Source organism: Sylvia atricapilla, chromosome 13 (genome assembly GCF_009819655.1).
Source record: "Sylvia atricapilla isolate bSylAtr1 chromosome 13, bSylAtr1.pri, whole genome shotgun sequence".
Classification (NCBI taxonomy): domain Eukaryota; kingdom Metazoa; phylum Chordata; class Aves; order Passeriformes; family Sylviidae; genus Sylvia; species Sylvia atricapilla.
In genome coordinates this window covers 1,499,070-1,512,908 of record NC_089152.1, presented here as the reverse complement: position 1 = coordinate 1,512,908, position 13,839 = coordinate 1,499,070, and the positions used below count along the sequence as shown (strand labels likewise).

General features: G+C 41.8%; 1 protein-coding gene across 1 annotated transcript in view; it reads left to right on the top strand.

The window, feature by feature from the left end:
- IQCH (IQ motif containing H) overlaps nt 1-13,839 on the top strand; it is a 50,605-nt gene that overhangs the window by 21,487 nt on the left and 15,279 nt on the right. The window contains exons 13-14 of the mRNA XM_066328196.1: nt 2,498-2,770; nt 5,015-5,206. Coding sequence (XP_066184293.1) covers nt 2,498-2,770; nt 5,015-5,206 — 465 coding nt within the window. The remainder of the gene's footprint in view (nt 1-2,497; nt 2,771-5,014; nt 5,207-13,839) is intronic.

Sequence of the window (13,839 nt, the reverse complement as noted above, 5' to 3'; positions counted from 1 at the left end):
TTGGCTGGGATTTGATTTGTCTCAAACTTTGTGGCACATTTTGGGACTTTGCTTGAAGCCCTGCTGCTGGTTTTGCTATTTTTTTTTCTTTTTAAATTGCACTTTGACATTCATAGCAGGTGTTTTCTCTGGATGTTGGGTTGTTTTTCCAATAGTGACTCCCAGCTATGTATTAATGCCAAAATCTGTCAGGAGAATGGGCAACAGCAGATTTTAGGTGAACCAGGTTGAGGTAACCCCTGGCTCTTCAGTGCCATACACTTTTTAATTGGCCAAATCTACCTTGTTTTCATTAAACATCTGTTCTTTGCCATATAATAATTCATATTTTTCATTAATATCTCCTCTGTGTGGAAAGGAATCTGCTCAGAGCTGCTCCTGGTCATCCCTTGGCTTCAGTGACCATTTTGGGCTGTGTAAGGCTTTGAGCTTTATAGGTTCTTTTAAAGGATCTTTCTCCTGGGTTATTGAATAAAGAGCTTTTATTGCACCTAATGGATCGAAATTTATTCCCAATCAATGAAAGTGTGGCTTGAAGGCCACTTCAGAGGGCTCCTTTTAGCAATTCCAGAAGCACAAATCAGCCTGGCACGTTTCCCCAGCTCATTTGGTGGAAGTGGATGCAAGGGAAATGTGTGGAAAAGGCACAACTGGCCCTGATCCTCCACTGGAGGTGTGGAGGCAGCTTTGCTCTCCTGCTGATCCTGATGCCAAGGTCGCATCTGGGATCTTGGGAAGCTGAAAACAAAACAAAAACCAACAGGTTTGAGAGCCAAGAGCTTTGGTTAATTCCATGTTCCCCGTTCCTGCTGGAATCCCTCAGTTCTGCTTTGCCCTCACACTTCCATATCTCCTGGCAGCAGCTCTAGCACTCTCAAAAAGCAGGAATGAAGCAGCTTTTACAGCCCGACCTCCTTAATTAACTGTAAAATCCATTATTGAGGGACACAAAGCAAATCCCCTCCCTACAACGCCCCTCTGGCCCCAGGCTGGGAGTGGATCCTGTTCCCTGCATCCAGAACTCTGGAATGGAGCAGCCCCCTGCTTTTGGACCAGTGCTCAGGTAAAGGGAAAACCCATGGATCAAGAACTTTAAATGTTTAACTTTAAATCTTTAAAACTGATGCAAGGAAAAGGGCTCCAGGTAACGTGTTTGTTGTTCTTTTCAGCCTTAAACTTCTGTAATTCCCTTTTTTTCTGCTGGAACTTTGGGGAGTGTCCCATTCCTGCTGTCCTTGCAGCGTGTCCAGCTCCTTTACAGAGAGATTTGGGCACTTTTTGGAGCTGTGGTTGAAGTGAGGAAGCACCAAGGGGCTGACAGAAGGAGATTCCTTGTGTTGTTTTCCAGCATCATCCTTCCTATCCAAGCCATGAAATCAGGATTTCTACTTCAGTCCCTGGCAAGGAACATCCAGGACTTGGAAGGAAAATATTCTGTGTTCTTCAGTGCTGGAAATCCCTGGCAAATCCAGGATTTACGTTATCCTGAAAATATAGGGATAGTTTCTCACAGAGGCCTAAAGGAGATGGAATCTCAGTAGAAAGATGATTTTCTTCTTGTTGGGATTAAAATTTGTTCATGACTCTTTATTGCAGTGGATTTCTCTTGTGCCATTTCTCCATCCCTGTCTCATCCTCAGTGTATATTTTTGGGAGAATAATTGGAATATATGCAGACCATGCATGGGATGTGTTATTTAAAACATTTTTGAAGTTTCACCTGCCATGAGTGATATTCTTCATTTAAATTCAGAGCTTACAGGATATGCCATGAGCTGCTTGTTCAGCAATAGATTATTTTTATTTTAAAGAAATGAGAAATTCCTTCCAAAAAGTTGGAACCCTTGTATTTTAAGCAAAAAAAAAAAAACTACTACAAAACAGCTCCCTTCTCCTTAAGTGGTCCTTGAGATCAGCTATCAGAGCCCCTATGGAATGGAAATCTGCATCTCCAGTAATTTACTGTAAGCACTGGAAGCTTTTGTAAATCAGAGTGTTTTATTCTCAGAGAATCCCTTCAAATACCCCTGCACTGTATGTGAAATACATTCCCTGCTATAGGGAGGGTGGGTTCTTCATTTTTTGTATTGATTTTTAGGAGCTCTGGAGTTAAACCATGCCAGGAGTGTTGCTGAGATGAATCACTGTTATCCAAAGGCCACCAGCCTCTCTGCCGACTGACAGAAGGATAATTCCACATGGATCAAATAAATACAGATGTGGAGTAATTAGTTCTATTCCCAATGAGGCCATTCCCAACCCACTAAAGATGTGCACGATTATGGAGCCTCACCCCAACAGCTTTTATCAATTTAAACTGCTAAGCTACAGGATAGGTCATAACCCAGCCTGCTATTAATAATGCATTTATTGTGGGCAACGTTAGGAACCAGGAGGAGGAGGAAAAAAAAAGAAAAAAAAAAAAAAACACAAAAAGAATAAAACCCCTCCAAAAAAAAACCCTTTTTCTAAGAATAAATGTTCTGGTTTTTTACAGGAGCATCATCTGTGCCTGGCCACTGTGCTCAAGTACAGCCCCAGGACACTGCAGAGGCTGCAGGTTCTGCTGCAGGGCAGAGATGCTTACCTGGTTGGGGGACTTCCTCACCTGGATGATTTGGCTGTGGCTGACGAGCTCCAGGTGCCACTTTTGGGCTCTGAGCCAGCAGTGGCTCAGCTCTACAGCACCAAGTCAGGCAGCAAGAGGATCTTTGCCAGTGCTGGAGTGCCAACCCCTCCTGGAGAGTGGGACATCCACAGCAGGGAGCAGGTGAGCATTTGTGTCACTCCATTGATGAGACTCTCAGCAATTAATAGTGATTTATACTGTGAATATTAATTATTAAACACATAGATAGATATATTAGCTCCAATGCTACAAAAGTGGTAGTTCTGGAATAATAATTAATAATCGAGAAATATTAGTCCCAAACCTGTTCAAGTCAGGTTTAAATCCATAATAATTCTAATTACTGTACAGTGTGTTCAGTGTTTCTGAAAATGCTGCAGTGCAGTGGAGACTTTTCACAGTGAATAATAGTTTTATATTGTAAATATTAAACCTGCATTGTCTTGGCTGGGATTTGATTTTTGTGGCCCATTTAGGGACTTTACTTAAAGCCCTGTTGCTCTTTTTTGCCTTTTTTTTTTGCCTTTTTAAACTGACCTTTGACAGTCATAGCAGTTTTTTTTCTCTGGATGCTGGATTATTTTTCCAATAGTAACTCCCAACTATTTTTCCAGTAGTAACTCCCAAACCCTCCTGGGTTTGATCAAGTCTTGGGTGAGCTTGGGTCCTTTTTTGGCTGAATTAAATGCAGTTTGTGCCCAAGGCAGGAAGAAACACAATTACTTTGGGGTTCTTCATGGGCTTGAGGATATCAACGTGTTCAGTCCAACATTTGAGACAGTTTGTGCTGCTGCCTCATGGCTGAAGTCATGAAATAAATCCATTTTACCAGGAACTGAAGAGGCACATTTTCCAAAAACCTTTTCTAAGGGGAAGAAATCTCCTCAATCAGCCTGTTCCAACCGAGGCTCTCTGCTCATCTTTGCAGTTTTAGTTTGTACATTCATGTCTCTTCTTTGGTAGGAAAATAACAAAGTCCTGTTGAACTAAAATTACCATGCACCAGAGGTTCCTGTACTTCCATTGTACGTGTTTATTTTGCAGCCAGTTCCTCAGTATTTTACTCTCTAAGCTCATTTTGCAATTTGCAATGATACCTCTAAGTATTTATTCAAAACCCCACCATTTTTATGGTGGTGTTACTCCTCTCATCCAGGAAAATAATCATTGCTAAGGTTTTCTGTAGGTGCTCCTGCTTCTTCAAGAGGCTTTTCACATTGCTTTGGTTTTTATTAATCACCTTTAGCACGGAGCAATCTAAGCTACACAAATCCATTGCAGCTCCTCCAGTAGATGAAATAAATATATGATCAATGACCTGCAAAACAGCTGTTTGATTTATTTGATTCACGTAAATTATTTAACAATACTTCTGGTTCATCCTACAGGGTTATGGAATTTCTCCTTCTGTTGTTTGCTGGTATGAAATATTGACATTTTAGGTTAAATAATCAAAGGGAGGTGACACCATGGTAAAGCACAATTCAATTTTCACTTAAAGATAGCACATAATTCTTTGTGATTGGTACAGTCCTTACAGGATTATTGATCCTTTTCATTACTGTAGGGGGAGCCCTCAAGAAAAACACATTTATGTGATTCTCAAAAGCCACAAATGGAACACATGTAATTGTATTTTAGGTCAATCTTAAAAAAAAAAAAAAAAAAAAAAAAAAAAAAGGGAACAAAAATCCCTCAAATTACTCTGTAAAATGTAGAAGACTCCAGCCAATGCAACAAGATCTGAGAATACTTTCACCAGGTTCAAAGTCATTTGCAGTTTCTAAGAAGCTAATTGCATCCTGCACCAGCTGGGCAAAAGGCATTTGAAAGCCATTTAAATCTGTGTACATACACAAATAAATAATTAGCATTTTTATAAAGCCTGCCTGGTTCCTCCTCCATGCATTTATAACCACGGAATGCACTCTCCAGTAGGAAAATTTCCCAGCTGTTTTGGCTGGTGTTACCCTGGCACATTTTTGCAAATAGCATCGTCCATCCCACGTTGTTCCCTGTCACAAACGTTTAGGGAGCAGTTCTGGTGATCCAAAACCTCAGACAAAAAAAGAACCAAACACCTGGGCAGGCAAATTCCCCTGTGCAGAAAACAGGGATGAAGGCCTTGGAGTCTTCAAAAGTTCCTTTCAATCCATCCCCAAGCAGCTGTGACAGCACCAACACCTCTGAGAAGATGAAACCCTAGTTAGAAAAGAAATGTGGTTTCTAAAATGGAATTTAGAAATATGAAATGAAATTTTAGAAAAAATGAGATTTTAGGAAAAGGAAATTTTAGAAATAAAGCCCAAGTCTCTGGGAGCTGGAAGCCTGAGGAGCACTTTGGTGCTGTCCCAGTGCACAGGATTTTGTGTCCCTGCTCTGCAGCTGCTCCATGCCCTCGGCCACCTCGTCCTGGAGCATCTGGAAGTGCAGCGCTGGCTCTTCAAGGTGGATGATGAGCGTGGGGGAAACGGCACTGCCTTCTGTGATGTCATTTCCCACCTGGAATGCCACCCCTGGATCCTGAGGGAACGGCAGGGACACAGCCCAGAGGGGTGGAGAGACAGCCAGGCTCGTGTGAGTAACAGAACTGCATCTTCTTCGTTGTCTTGGCTCTTTCCTGTTCCCTCCTGGCTGGGAATCTCCTCCCTGAGGCTTCATTTGGAGGTAAATGTTGATGTCACAGCCCAGCCCAGCTTCACAAAGCAGCAGGCAGCAGTAATTCAAATAAAACAGGGAAATATTCCAAAATACAGAGGAATGCCTGGCAGCCAACTGTGGGATGAGTTGTGTCCTAACACTTCCTGGGCAATAATGGGCAGGGTTTATGCATTTTTTGCTATAAATTTTATGCATTTTTTTTTTTTATAGCTCACATGGGGACATATAAAGGAAAGTTCATGGGCAGCACAGCCCAATCTCCACACAGAAATTTGGAATTATTGAAACAAAGATGGATTGGGATTAAAACAGCTGAACACCACTAATTTGAAATCATACAAACTGATTGTTTTTTTAGCTATGGAGTTGTTTTTTTTTTTTTTCCTGGATGTTTTGCCTCACTAATAACTTTTAAACCTGTTTGAGACAACACTTGAGGTCTTGGTGATCATTAAAGTCCTGCAAGTTTCATTTCCAGGGGTGTTTAGGTAAGGAGAGCCATCTATAAAAATCTAACTAACATTAGAGGATGAACTCAGGCACTCCTGGATTCCTGAGAATCCCTGAGAGGCTGGAAGATGATACATTTTAACTGCAGAAAAATCCATATGAAACCACACTTCATTATTCTGGCATTCCAAGGACTATTTGTAGTTTAAATATTCATTGGTATTTAAATGCGTTAATTTCAATAAGCATTTGATATTTCTCTATATCTTGCCAAATTCATTCCTAATGTAATGGTTTTAAAGCCAGAAGGAATGTATCCAGAAAAATTGTTTCATTTACATAAACTACTCGTTATAGCTCCTCTGATTTTTTTTTAATTCAATCAAAACGGGTTTGAAATTTGGGGTTGATTGAATTATATTGTATATTAAAATTTCAAATTGGGCTGATTACGGTTCTGCTGCGTTTGACAGATACAAAACAATTCCCCATTATAAAACAGAGCTCCTGATACAGAGCTGGAGGGATAATTTCTCTGATCTGCAAGTCAGGCAGGATGGAAGCAGAGCCCTGGAAATCCATCCCAGTGGGACACAAAGCTCAGGATGTGTCCAGGTCCTGCTCCCAGCACCTGAGTCAGGACAGAAGCAGGAGTGACCAGCTCCAGGTCTTTGCTGGTCTAAATCCCTGATATCAGTGGCAATTCCCTGTTCCTGTGCCTTTTTAATTCTTTTCCTAACTCCTTCTGCATGAAGGCCACAGTGAGCTGTGACTTCCTTTGGTTTTCCTTTTTACTCCATCCACCTCGAGCTCGGATAAAACCAGTGGAGAAGCCCTTAAATACAAACACATGTTGGAAGTTGGGAATTACACCTGGAATAACGACTTGGATCTCATTTCCCGGAGCCAGCAGAGAAATCCAGGCCAATGCTGAAGTGGCTTTTGGCAGAGTCTTGTCCAGAGGAGCTCTGGGTTCCTCACCCCTGAAGTGTCCAAGGAGAGGCTGGACGGGGCTTGGAGCAGCCTGGGATGGTGGAAGGTGTCCATACCCATGGGATGATCCTGAAAACCCTTCCCCATCCCAACCTTTCTGCGATTCCAAAGCGTGGAACTCGCTGCTGTTTTGAAACGCCTGGAACGTTTACCCTCTTCTGAAAGGAGGAATTGCAGCCTCCCCGAGCCTCAGCACGGAGAGCAGAGGATTAAAAGGCTCCTTTGTCAGGGAAACGCCATTGTAATGATCCACATTTAAACATCAAAGCAGGAGTTTGTGCTTTAATGTCCCGGTGCAGTGCGGGGACCTGGTTCCTTTGATAATGAAGACGTCGTGTCACGGCGGCGGCTGCCACACACAAACGGAGGCTGGCAGGTTATTAAAAAAATTCAGCTTCTTGATGAAAGACTATCCTGCAGGCTAGGAGCACAGTGAAAAGCCTCTCCATTCTGGAACGGAATTATTAGAAATGAGAACATGACTGTAAGCACTAAATTATGGTAATACTTACAAATAGCGTCATTTGCATAGCAGTTCAAGACACGCCACCCAGATTTTCCTCAGTGGCGTGGAGTAGGCAACAGATTAAAAATAATGGACTTGGTGAGTTTGAACTGTGTAAAAAATCTGTTCCAGCTAAAAATGAGGCTGATTTTCGATTCCTCACTGCAAATGCAACATTGGGGCAGACCCCAAGTGCCCGACAGGATTATGGATGGATTTCACCTTGTTAACTTAATGCAGCCTCTGAGTTATCGGAACAATTAATTTGCAACTGCAGGAAGGGTTGAATTCATAAACTGCAAAAAGTCCCTCAGCCTCCTGTGCACTGCTCGAGCCTGTCAGCAGAGAAATTTCATCCTGAGAATCCCAGAATCCAGAGAGCTGCTGGACATTTGGCACTTGTGGGATTGTTTGTGGAGACATCTTCCAGAATGGAAAAAGAACATCAGTTGTGCACCAAAAAAACTTTAATAATGCTGAGTCTCCTTATCAGATTAATTGTATCTTGTAGGGTGAATGATGATTGTAGGGAACAAATAAATTAGTTTTTAACATCTGCAGGTTTTCTGTACTAATTCAAGCTTCAGTTAGTCCATGCGTAGCACAAAAAGTGGTTTTGCTGCTGTAAGAGTAAGTGAGTAATTGTTTGGAATATCTAGATAAAGATACCCATAAGCCTTATTAAGATGTGGCATCTCACTCCTGCTCAAAGCCAGCAGCTCAGATTCCAGAAAATCTCACCCAGACTTTTATGGACACTTGCTGGGAGACCCTAAATTCATGGAAAATTCTCATTATTGGTGGCACAGTCTCTGGCTTTGAGGGATTCTGACTTGTTGGAGGCTGGGAGAGTATCCAAGGAATGGATTGGCTCACTCTGTCTTCAGATTTTCCTTTTTCTTAAAACTAAAACTCCCCAAAGCTCTTCCATTTTAGGGCAAAGAGAACATCACCTTCCTGTTGGCTTTGCCATTTTTCTTCTTTTAACAATTCCCTTTGATATGAATAACACAGGACTGCAGGATCCCATCCTCCTGTATAACTCTGGAGTTGTAGTAAATCACTAGATTAAATTACTACTGAAATTAATTTTAGAATGATCTTTTATTACCCTGTGACTTAATTAACCACCAGGACCAACAACATGATGTGAGTTTATCTAGCAGCAAGTCTGAAAAAATAACAAAGATCAGGCTGGAGACAAAAAAAAAGAAGGGATAAAGAAGAGCTGAAAATCCAGGGATAGAACAAGACAGAGAAAAACAAGCAACAAATACTCTCTGAATAAGCCCTTAAAACTGATGATAGCTACACAACCATTTCAAAACTCTCCATTAAATATCTGTCACAGGGGGAAAAAAAGGGATTTCATGCACTTGGGCAGCCCCTGCTAGAAAAATATTTGAATTTTACTCCTCCAGTTGAGTCAGAGGATTTTTGTCTCTCTTTTCCTTACAGGCTATAATTCAGTTAATTTATTACAATGAGGAAATCAGAATCTTTTCCAAAGGTGACAAAATCTGGGCAACTTTTGGTCTGAATCACCTAAAACAAGATTTGGATGCTGCTTGCAGGATTTTGCATTGATTGCTGTTGGAAAATAGGAATGCAAAATGCTGGATGTTCCTTTAAATGAACCATTTTTGGGTCAGCTGTTCAAACTCCTGTACTAAGTAAGAGATGAATTTTGGGATTAGCTGGGAATCAGGAATAGTGGGGAGCAGATTGTGTTCTGCTTGGATGAATTCTGTGCACTACCTGGAGTTTCCACAGCTTATTTCTTCACTGACTCCAGGAATTCAGGGTAGGATGTGTTTGCAAAGAAATCAGGATAAAGCCAATCCATCAAAAAATGTAATTTCAGAAACCTGCCACTGCCAGCACCCTCCTTTCTGACCTCCTTTGAACACAGAGCTTCCTTAACACTGCTTTTCTTCCTGACTTTTTTATGAATTGATCTCCGTGTAACACCCAAAGCCCACGGAGGGGGTTCTGAAGGAGCACGTGGAATTGCAGGTGTGGTATTTTTCCAGCCTGAAGAGGGCCAGAAGCTCTGACAGATCCCCAGGAAAATGCATTTCAAACGTTTCTTCTCACTGATATCATGTTTAACAGGGAGAGAAGCGGAGCCCAAAGACTTCAGGAAGAGCTCAGTGATGGAAAGGAGCAGCGCTGTGGAGGTTTCTTAGCGTGAGCACAGCAGTTATTCCAAAAAACTGAAATATTCACTAACAATCCTTCGTTTATTAAGATTATCTGCCCGTGATGAGCAAATGTGAGGTGAAACAAAGCCAGGATTGTGTCCCTGGGCTCGCTGAAATGCAGGATATCATCCCTGAACCACAAGCAGGGGCTCTGCAAGCTGTTGGGCTGTGTGTCCTATTGATTTAATATGCTCCTAATCAGTACATAAAGCTATAGGCCTGCAGTGTTAATTTTTCATATGCTTACAAAGTACCCTTTGATTTTCTGTCACGCGTTAATTACAGCGTTTTGCCATTAAATAGGAAGCTTTGTGTAAACTAATTACTAGGTAATCATTGTCTACCGCCAGCGTGCTGTTCCTACCTTTTATTTTATTCGAAAAATGCACAGATCTCGCAGTCTGGAACCACTATACCTTCCAGCCATTAGCTCTCACTAATTCATAGCATTATTGTGCTAAGATTGTAGGAGTTGTAATTGTTGTGGTATCAGTGCTGTTAATTACCGGAGTAAACAGTTGAAATGGTGCCAAGGTCTATTGTACAAGGCAGAGGAAAAGGAGGTTTAAATGTTACTTCCACCATCTGGGGACTGGAGGAGAGGCAAATGCTAGAAAACAGCAGTGAGGCAATATCAGAACTTCAGCTCCAGGGTTTGAGGCCATATGGATCCAGAATATTTTGAATCAATTGAATTTAAGTGCCAGTTTGTAGCAATAACAGTGGGGAAGGAGAGGATAAAGCAAGAGCACTAAAGAAATCTGAAATGCCTTAATGTTGGTGCAGCCAATAAAATGCCTGCTTGGATTATTTTAAAAATGTTTGTTTTGCTAAAATCCAAAAAGTAACACATAGGCAAGTCTGGGAATAAAGGGAGTTTAAGTGTGTGTTGTTTGTGAAAAACAATGCAGGTTTTGTCTGACGATTCCTCTAGCATTACAGCAATTTCCATAAAATTCCTGGGAAGTGACGGTGGGTTTTCTATAGAAGGTTTTTTTCCTTTCTGAAACCTCATTTTTGGAATTCATTAGAATATTTTGTTTGGAGATACAAACCAGAAAGGAGAGCAAGCCACAGAAGTGTGGTAAATTTATAGAGATTGAAACAGAGAAAACTCAATTATTTGGGAAAATAATTTTCATCTGAGAGCATCAGAATTGTTTGTGCACTTGCAGAAATCTCACTGAAATCCAGGAAAATGCACTTGCAGAAATCTCTGTAAAATACAGGAAAATGCCTTCAAATATTCCTGATCTCATTTTCTATGAGAATTAACATCCCAGTGTCCTGAATTTACAAATGCTGCCTTTAAAATAAATATATGATTATTGTTTCCAAAAGAGATTTTTTGAAGACCATGACAATTATATTTGCTTTGCTCTGAAGGAGGATGTGGGGAACCTTGACAGGCAGGATGCACCTTACAAAAGCCACGATTTAGAATCTTTATTTGGATTAGAGAGCAAACTAACTAATAAAATCATCCTAATCTTAAATTAACAATCAGCGGCTAAACAAGCAGAATTCTTTGAGGAGTTCACAGCGCTTTGAAAATCCTTTTTCTGCCTGAATTTTGGCAGCACAGATTCGATCTTTTGATTTTCCCTGCCATAGATTGTTCTCCGAGCAGGGATCTGGCAGCAAATTGCTGCTGCCAGCTCCGGAGTGTTTGCAGGGAATAGGAAGGATCTCTCTTCCTAAACAATCCTGGTTTATTTATTTTTTATTGGTCTGTTAGCAGATGTTGAAGTAGTTCAGGGCACAGCGTAAACACGTGCTTTTCAATGGATGGGAAATAGGAAAAGTGCACAATGAAAGGAGCAGTTGGGAGGGGGTTTGGAGCAGGGCACAGGGGGTTTTGTGGGTTTTTTTTTTTTTGTGTGTGTGTGTGTCTCTGGTTGAATTTAGAATTAAAAGAAGTGCTTGATATTTCTGTACCCAAACCTTCAGCGCGCAGCTCGAAGCCGGCCGGAGAAGCGTGGCCCCATGTGGTGTGAAAAAAGGAACAGCACTTGAAGGGCTCGAGGTTTGAAAGGGAACTCAGCTCCTTGTGCTGGGAGTCTGGCAAAAGGGCTGTTTGTGGGGTTTATTGAAGCGTGGCAGATGTGCCTCAGCCCCCACAAAACCCCCCTCGAGTGGGAGCAATCCCGGCCCCGTGTCCGGCTCCGAGCGACTATGAGCCCAGGGAAGTGCAGGATTTTTTCTGAGCTCTGTGTTCAGCATCCCACTCAATGCCAGGCAGCTGAAATGGGCCATTAGCTATCAGGGAAAATTGTCTTTGCTCCTTTCAGCAGATGGAGCAAATATTTTACAAAGCAATTTTACATAGGAAAAACATTTGTGTGAGGCGGTAATGACGGCTGTTTGCCATGATGGGTCCCGAGCTCAGAACATGCTTTTCCTGCTCTGGGGAAGGCAAAATTGGCACTTTTTTTAATTTTAAGAATAATGCAGTTACCAGGGAAAAGCTCAGACTTTAAATCAGGTGGCAAACTTTGAGTAGATAGAGGGTGCTCAGTGTGTTGCTTCCACAGCTATTCCTGGTTTTGTAGATCTGTCCATTTATTCTGTGCACTGTGGTACACTGTGCTTCTGGCCAGGGTGGACCTATCTGAATTAGGAAACAAACAAAAAAAAAGGTGTCCAATCAGTTGAATTTGCAAAATAGGAAGTAATGGCAGTTATTTGGGCAGCAGTCACTGGCTTCTTCCATGGTTGCTGGTGTCACTGACAACATCAGAATGAGCTGGGCTGGACCAATTCCCGTCCAGATTGGACTGAGTTAGCCCAGCTCCACTGAGCACAAGAGAAAGGGTGTACTTTTAAATGGTAGGATTGTCATTGTGCCATCCAAGTGGCATAAATTGCCACAGCTCCATTGACTGCAGCATCGTGGCACTTTGCATTGCTCAGGAGCTCTCTGCTGATTTTATTCCTCTCTGGCCCACTCAGCTTTACTTATTTGGAGTTCCTTTCTTCACCCTATTTGCTTGCAAGGTCTAAATAATTTCCTTTCCATCTGGTTTTTAGCTAAAAAGCCCTGGCTCTTAGGCATCCTGCTCTGCAGCCTCTTTCTTTCCCCAAATCTTTCTTCCTGGTTCTATTTCTTCTTCCTATTTATTTATTTCTCTTCTCAACAGGCTTTTCTTTGCTGACTGCTCTGTCTCCAGCAGATTTCCCACCACTGCCTTCAACATCTGCCACGCTTGGTCCTAATTTTTTGTTTCAGCTGCCTAAGAAAACCTTTCAAAATTCATCTTGCAGAAGGGTGAGAAATTATTTCTCATTTAGTGAGAAAAAGACTGTAATATTTTATTTTATTTTATTTTATTTTATTTTATTTTATTTTTATTTTATTTTTTCTGCTCCTTCATTGTTATAAAAAGGTGCAAACCCAATTTGGAGAGATGTAAAGATTTCCACACGATGTAAACAATATTTGGGCTGCCCATTTTTGCTGCTAGTAAGAAACATCAGCTGCAAGATTTGAGCAAATGCTCCCTGTTTCTGTTGAGCCTGTGGTCCTGGATTGTTTGGGGCCACATCAAGAGATAAAACATTGGTAGGCTCTGCTGGAGATACTGTCCAATTTAAATGAAATTAGCCAGCTGAGCACTGATCCTTTTAAAAGGTTTGACTCCATGAGTGAATGTTGGATGCAGGCTTGAATTTGCCTACTAAAACTCCCTATAATCAGGATTATTGCCTTTTTAGAGCTTACAGTTGCAAAAAAAAAAAAAAAAAAAAAAACCAAAAAAACCCTCCAACCAGAATTCCAGGTGCTGATCCTTCAAGGGTGAACACCTTCATTGCCCAGGCATTGTTCAAAGCACTGCCACGTGCCTGGAGCTCAGGGGAAAGTGTGTCAAATATTCTCGAATTGATTATTTGTTCAAAATCCTAATTCTGTTTCTGTCAGGTTGGGTGCTCACATCCTTCACACTCTCCAGGGCTGTGGCTGCCCCTGGATCCCTGGAAGTGTCCCTGGAAGGCCAGGTTGGAACCTGGGATAGTGGGAAGTGTCTCTGCCCATGGAAGAGGTGGAATGGGATGGGATTTAAATTCCCTCCTAACCCAAACCATTCCAGGATTCCATGATTTATCAGCCTCAAGCAGCCACGCCTTAGATGGGCAAGAAAGAACTTTCAAAAGGCAGAGAAAAAGCCCCGTGAAAAAGTTCTGCCTGATTTTGCAGCCAGTTTAGGGAGGTTTCTTCCCCAGCCACGGAGGCTCCTCCAGCTCTGTGTGAAAGGAAAACCAGCTGGGAATTGTTACACTGGAAAGTTGTGTCCCAGTTTAATTGTTACTCACACAAGCTTGGGCACAGCACTCCCAAATGCCTCCACATCCAGCAGAGATTTTGGTTTGGTTTTTTTTTTTTTTTTCCTGTGATTTAT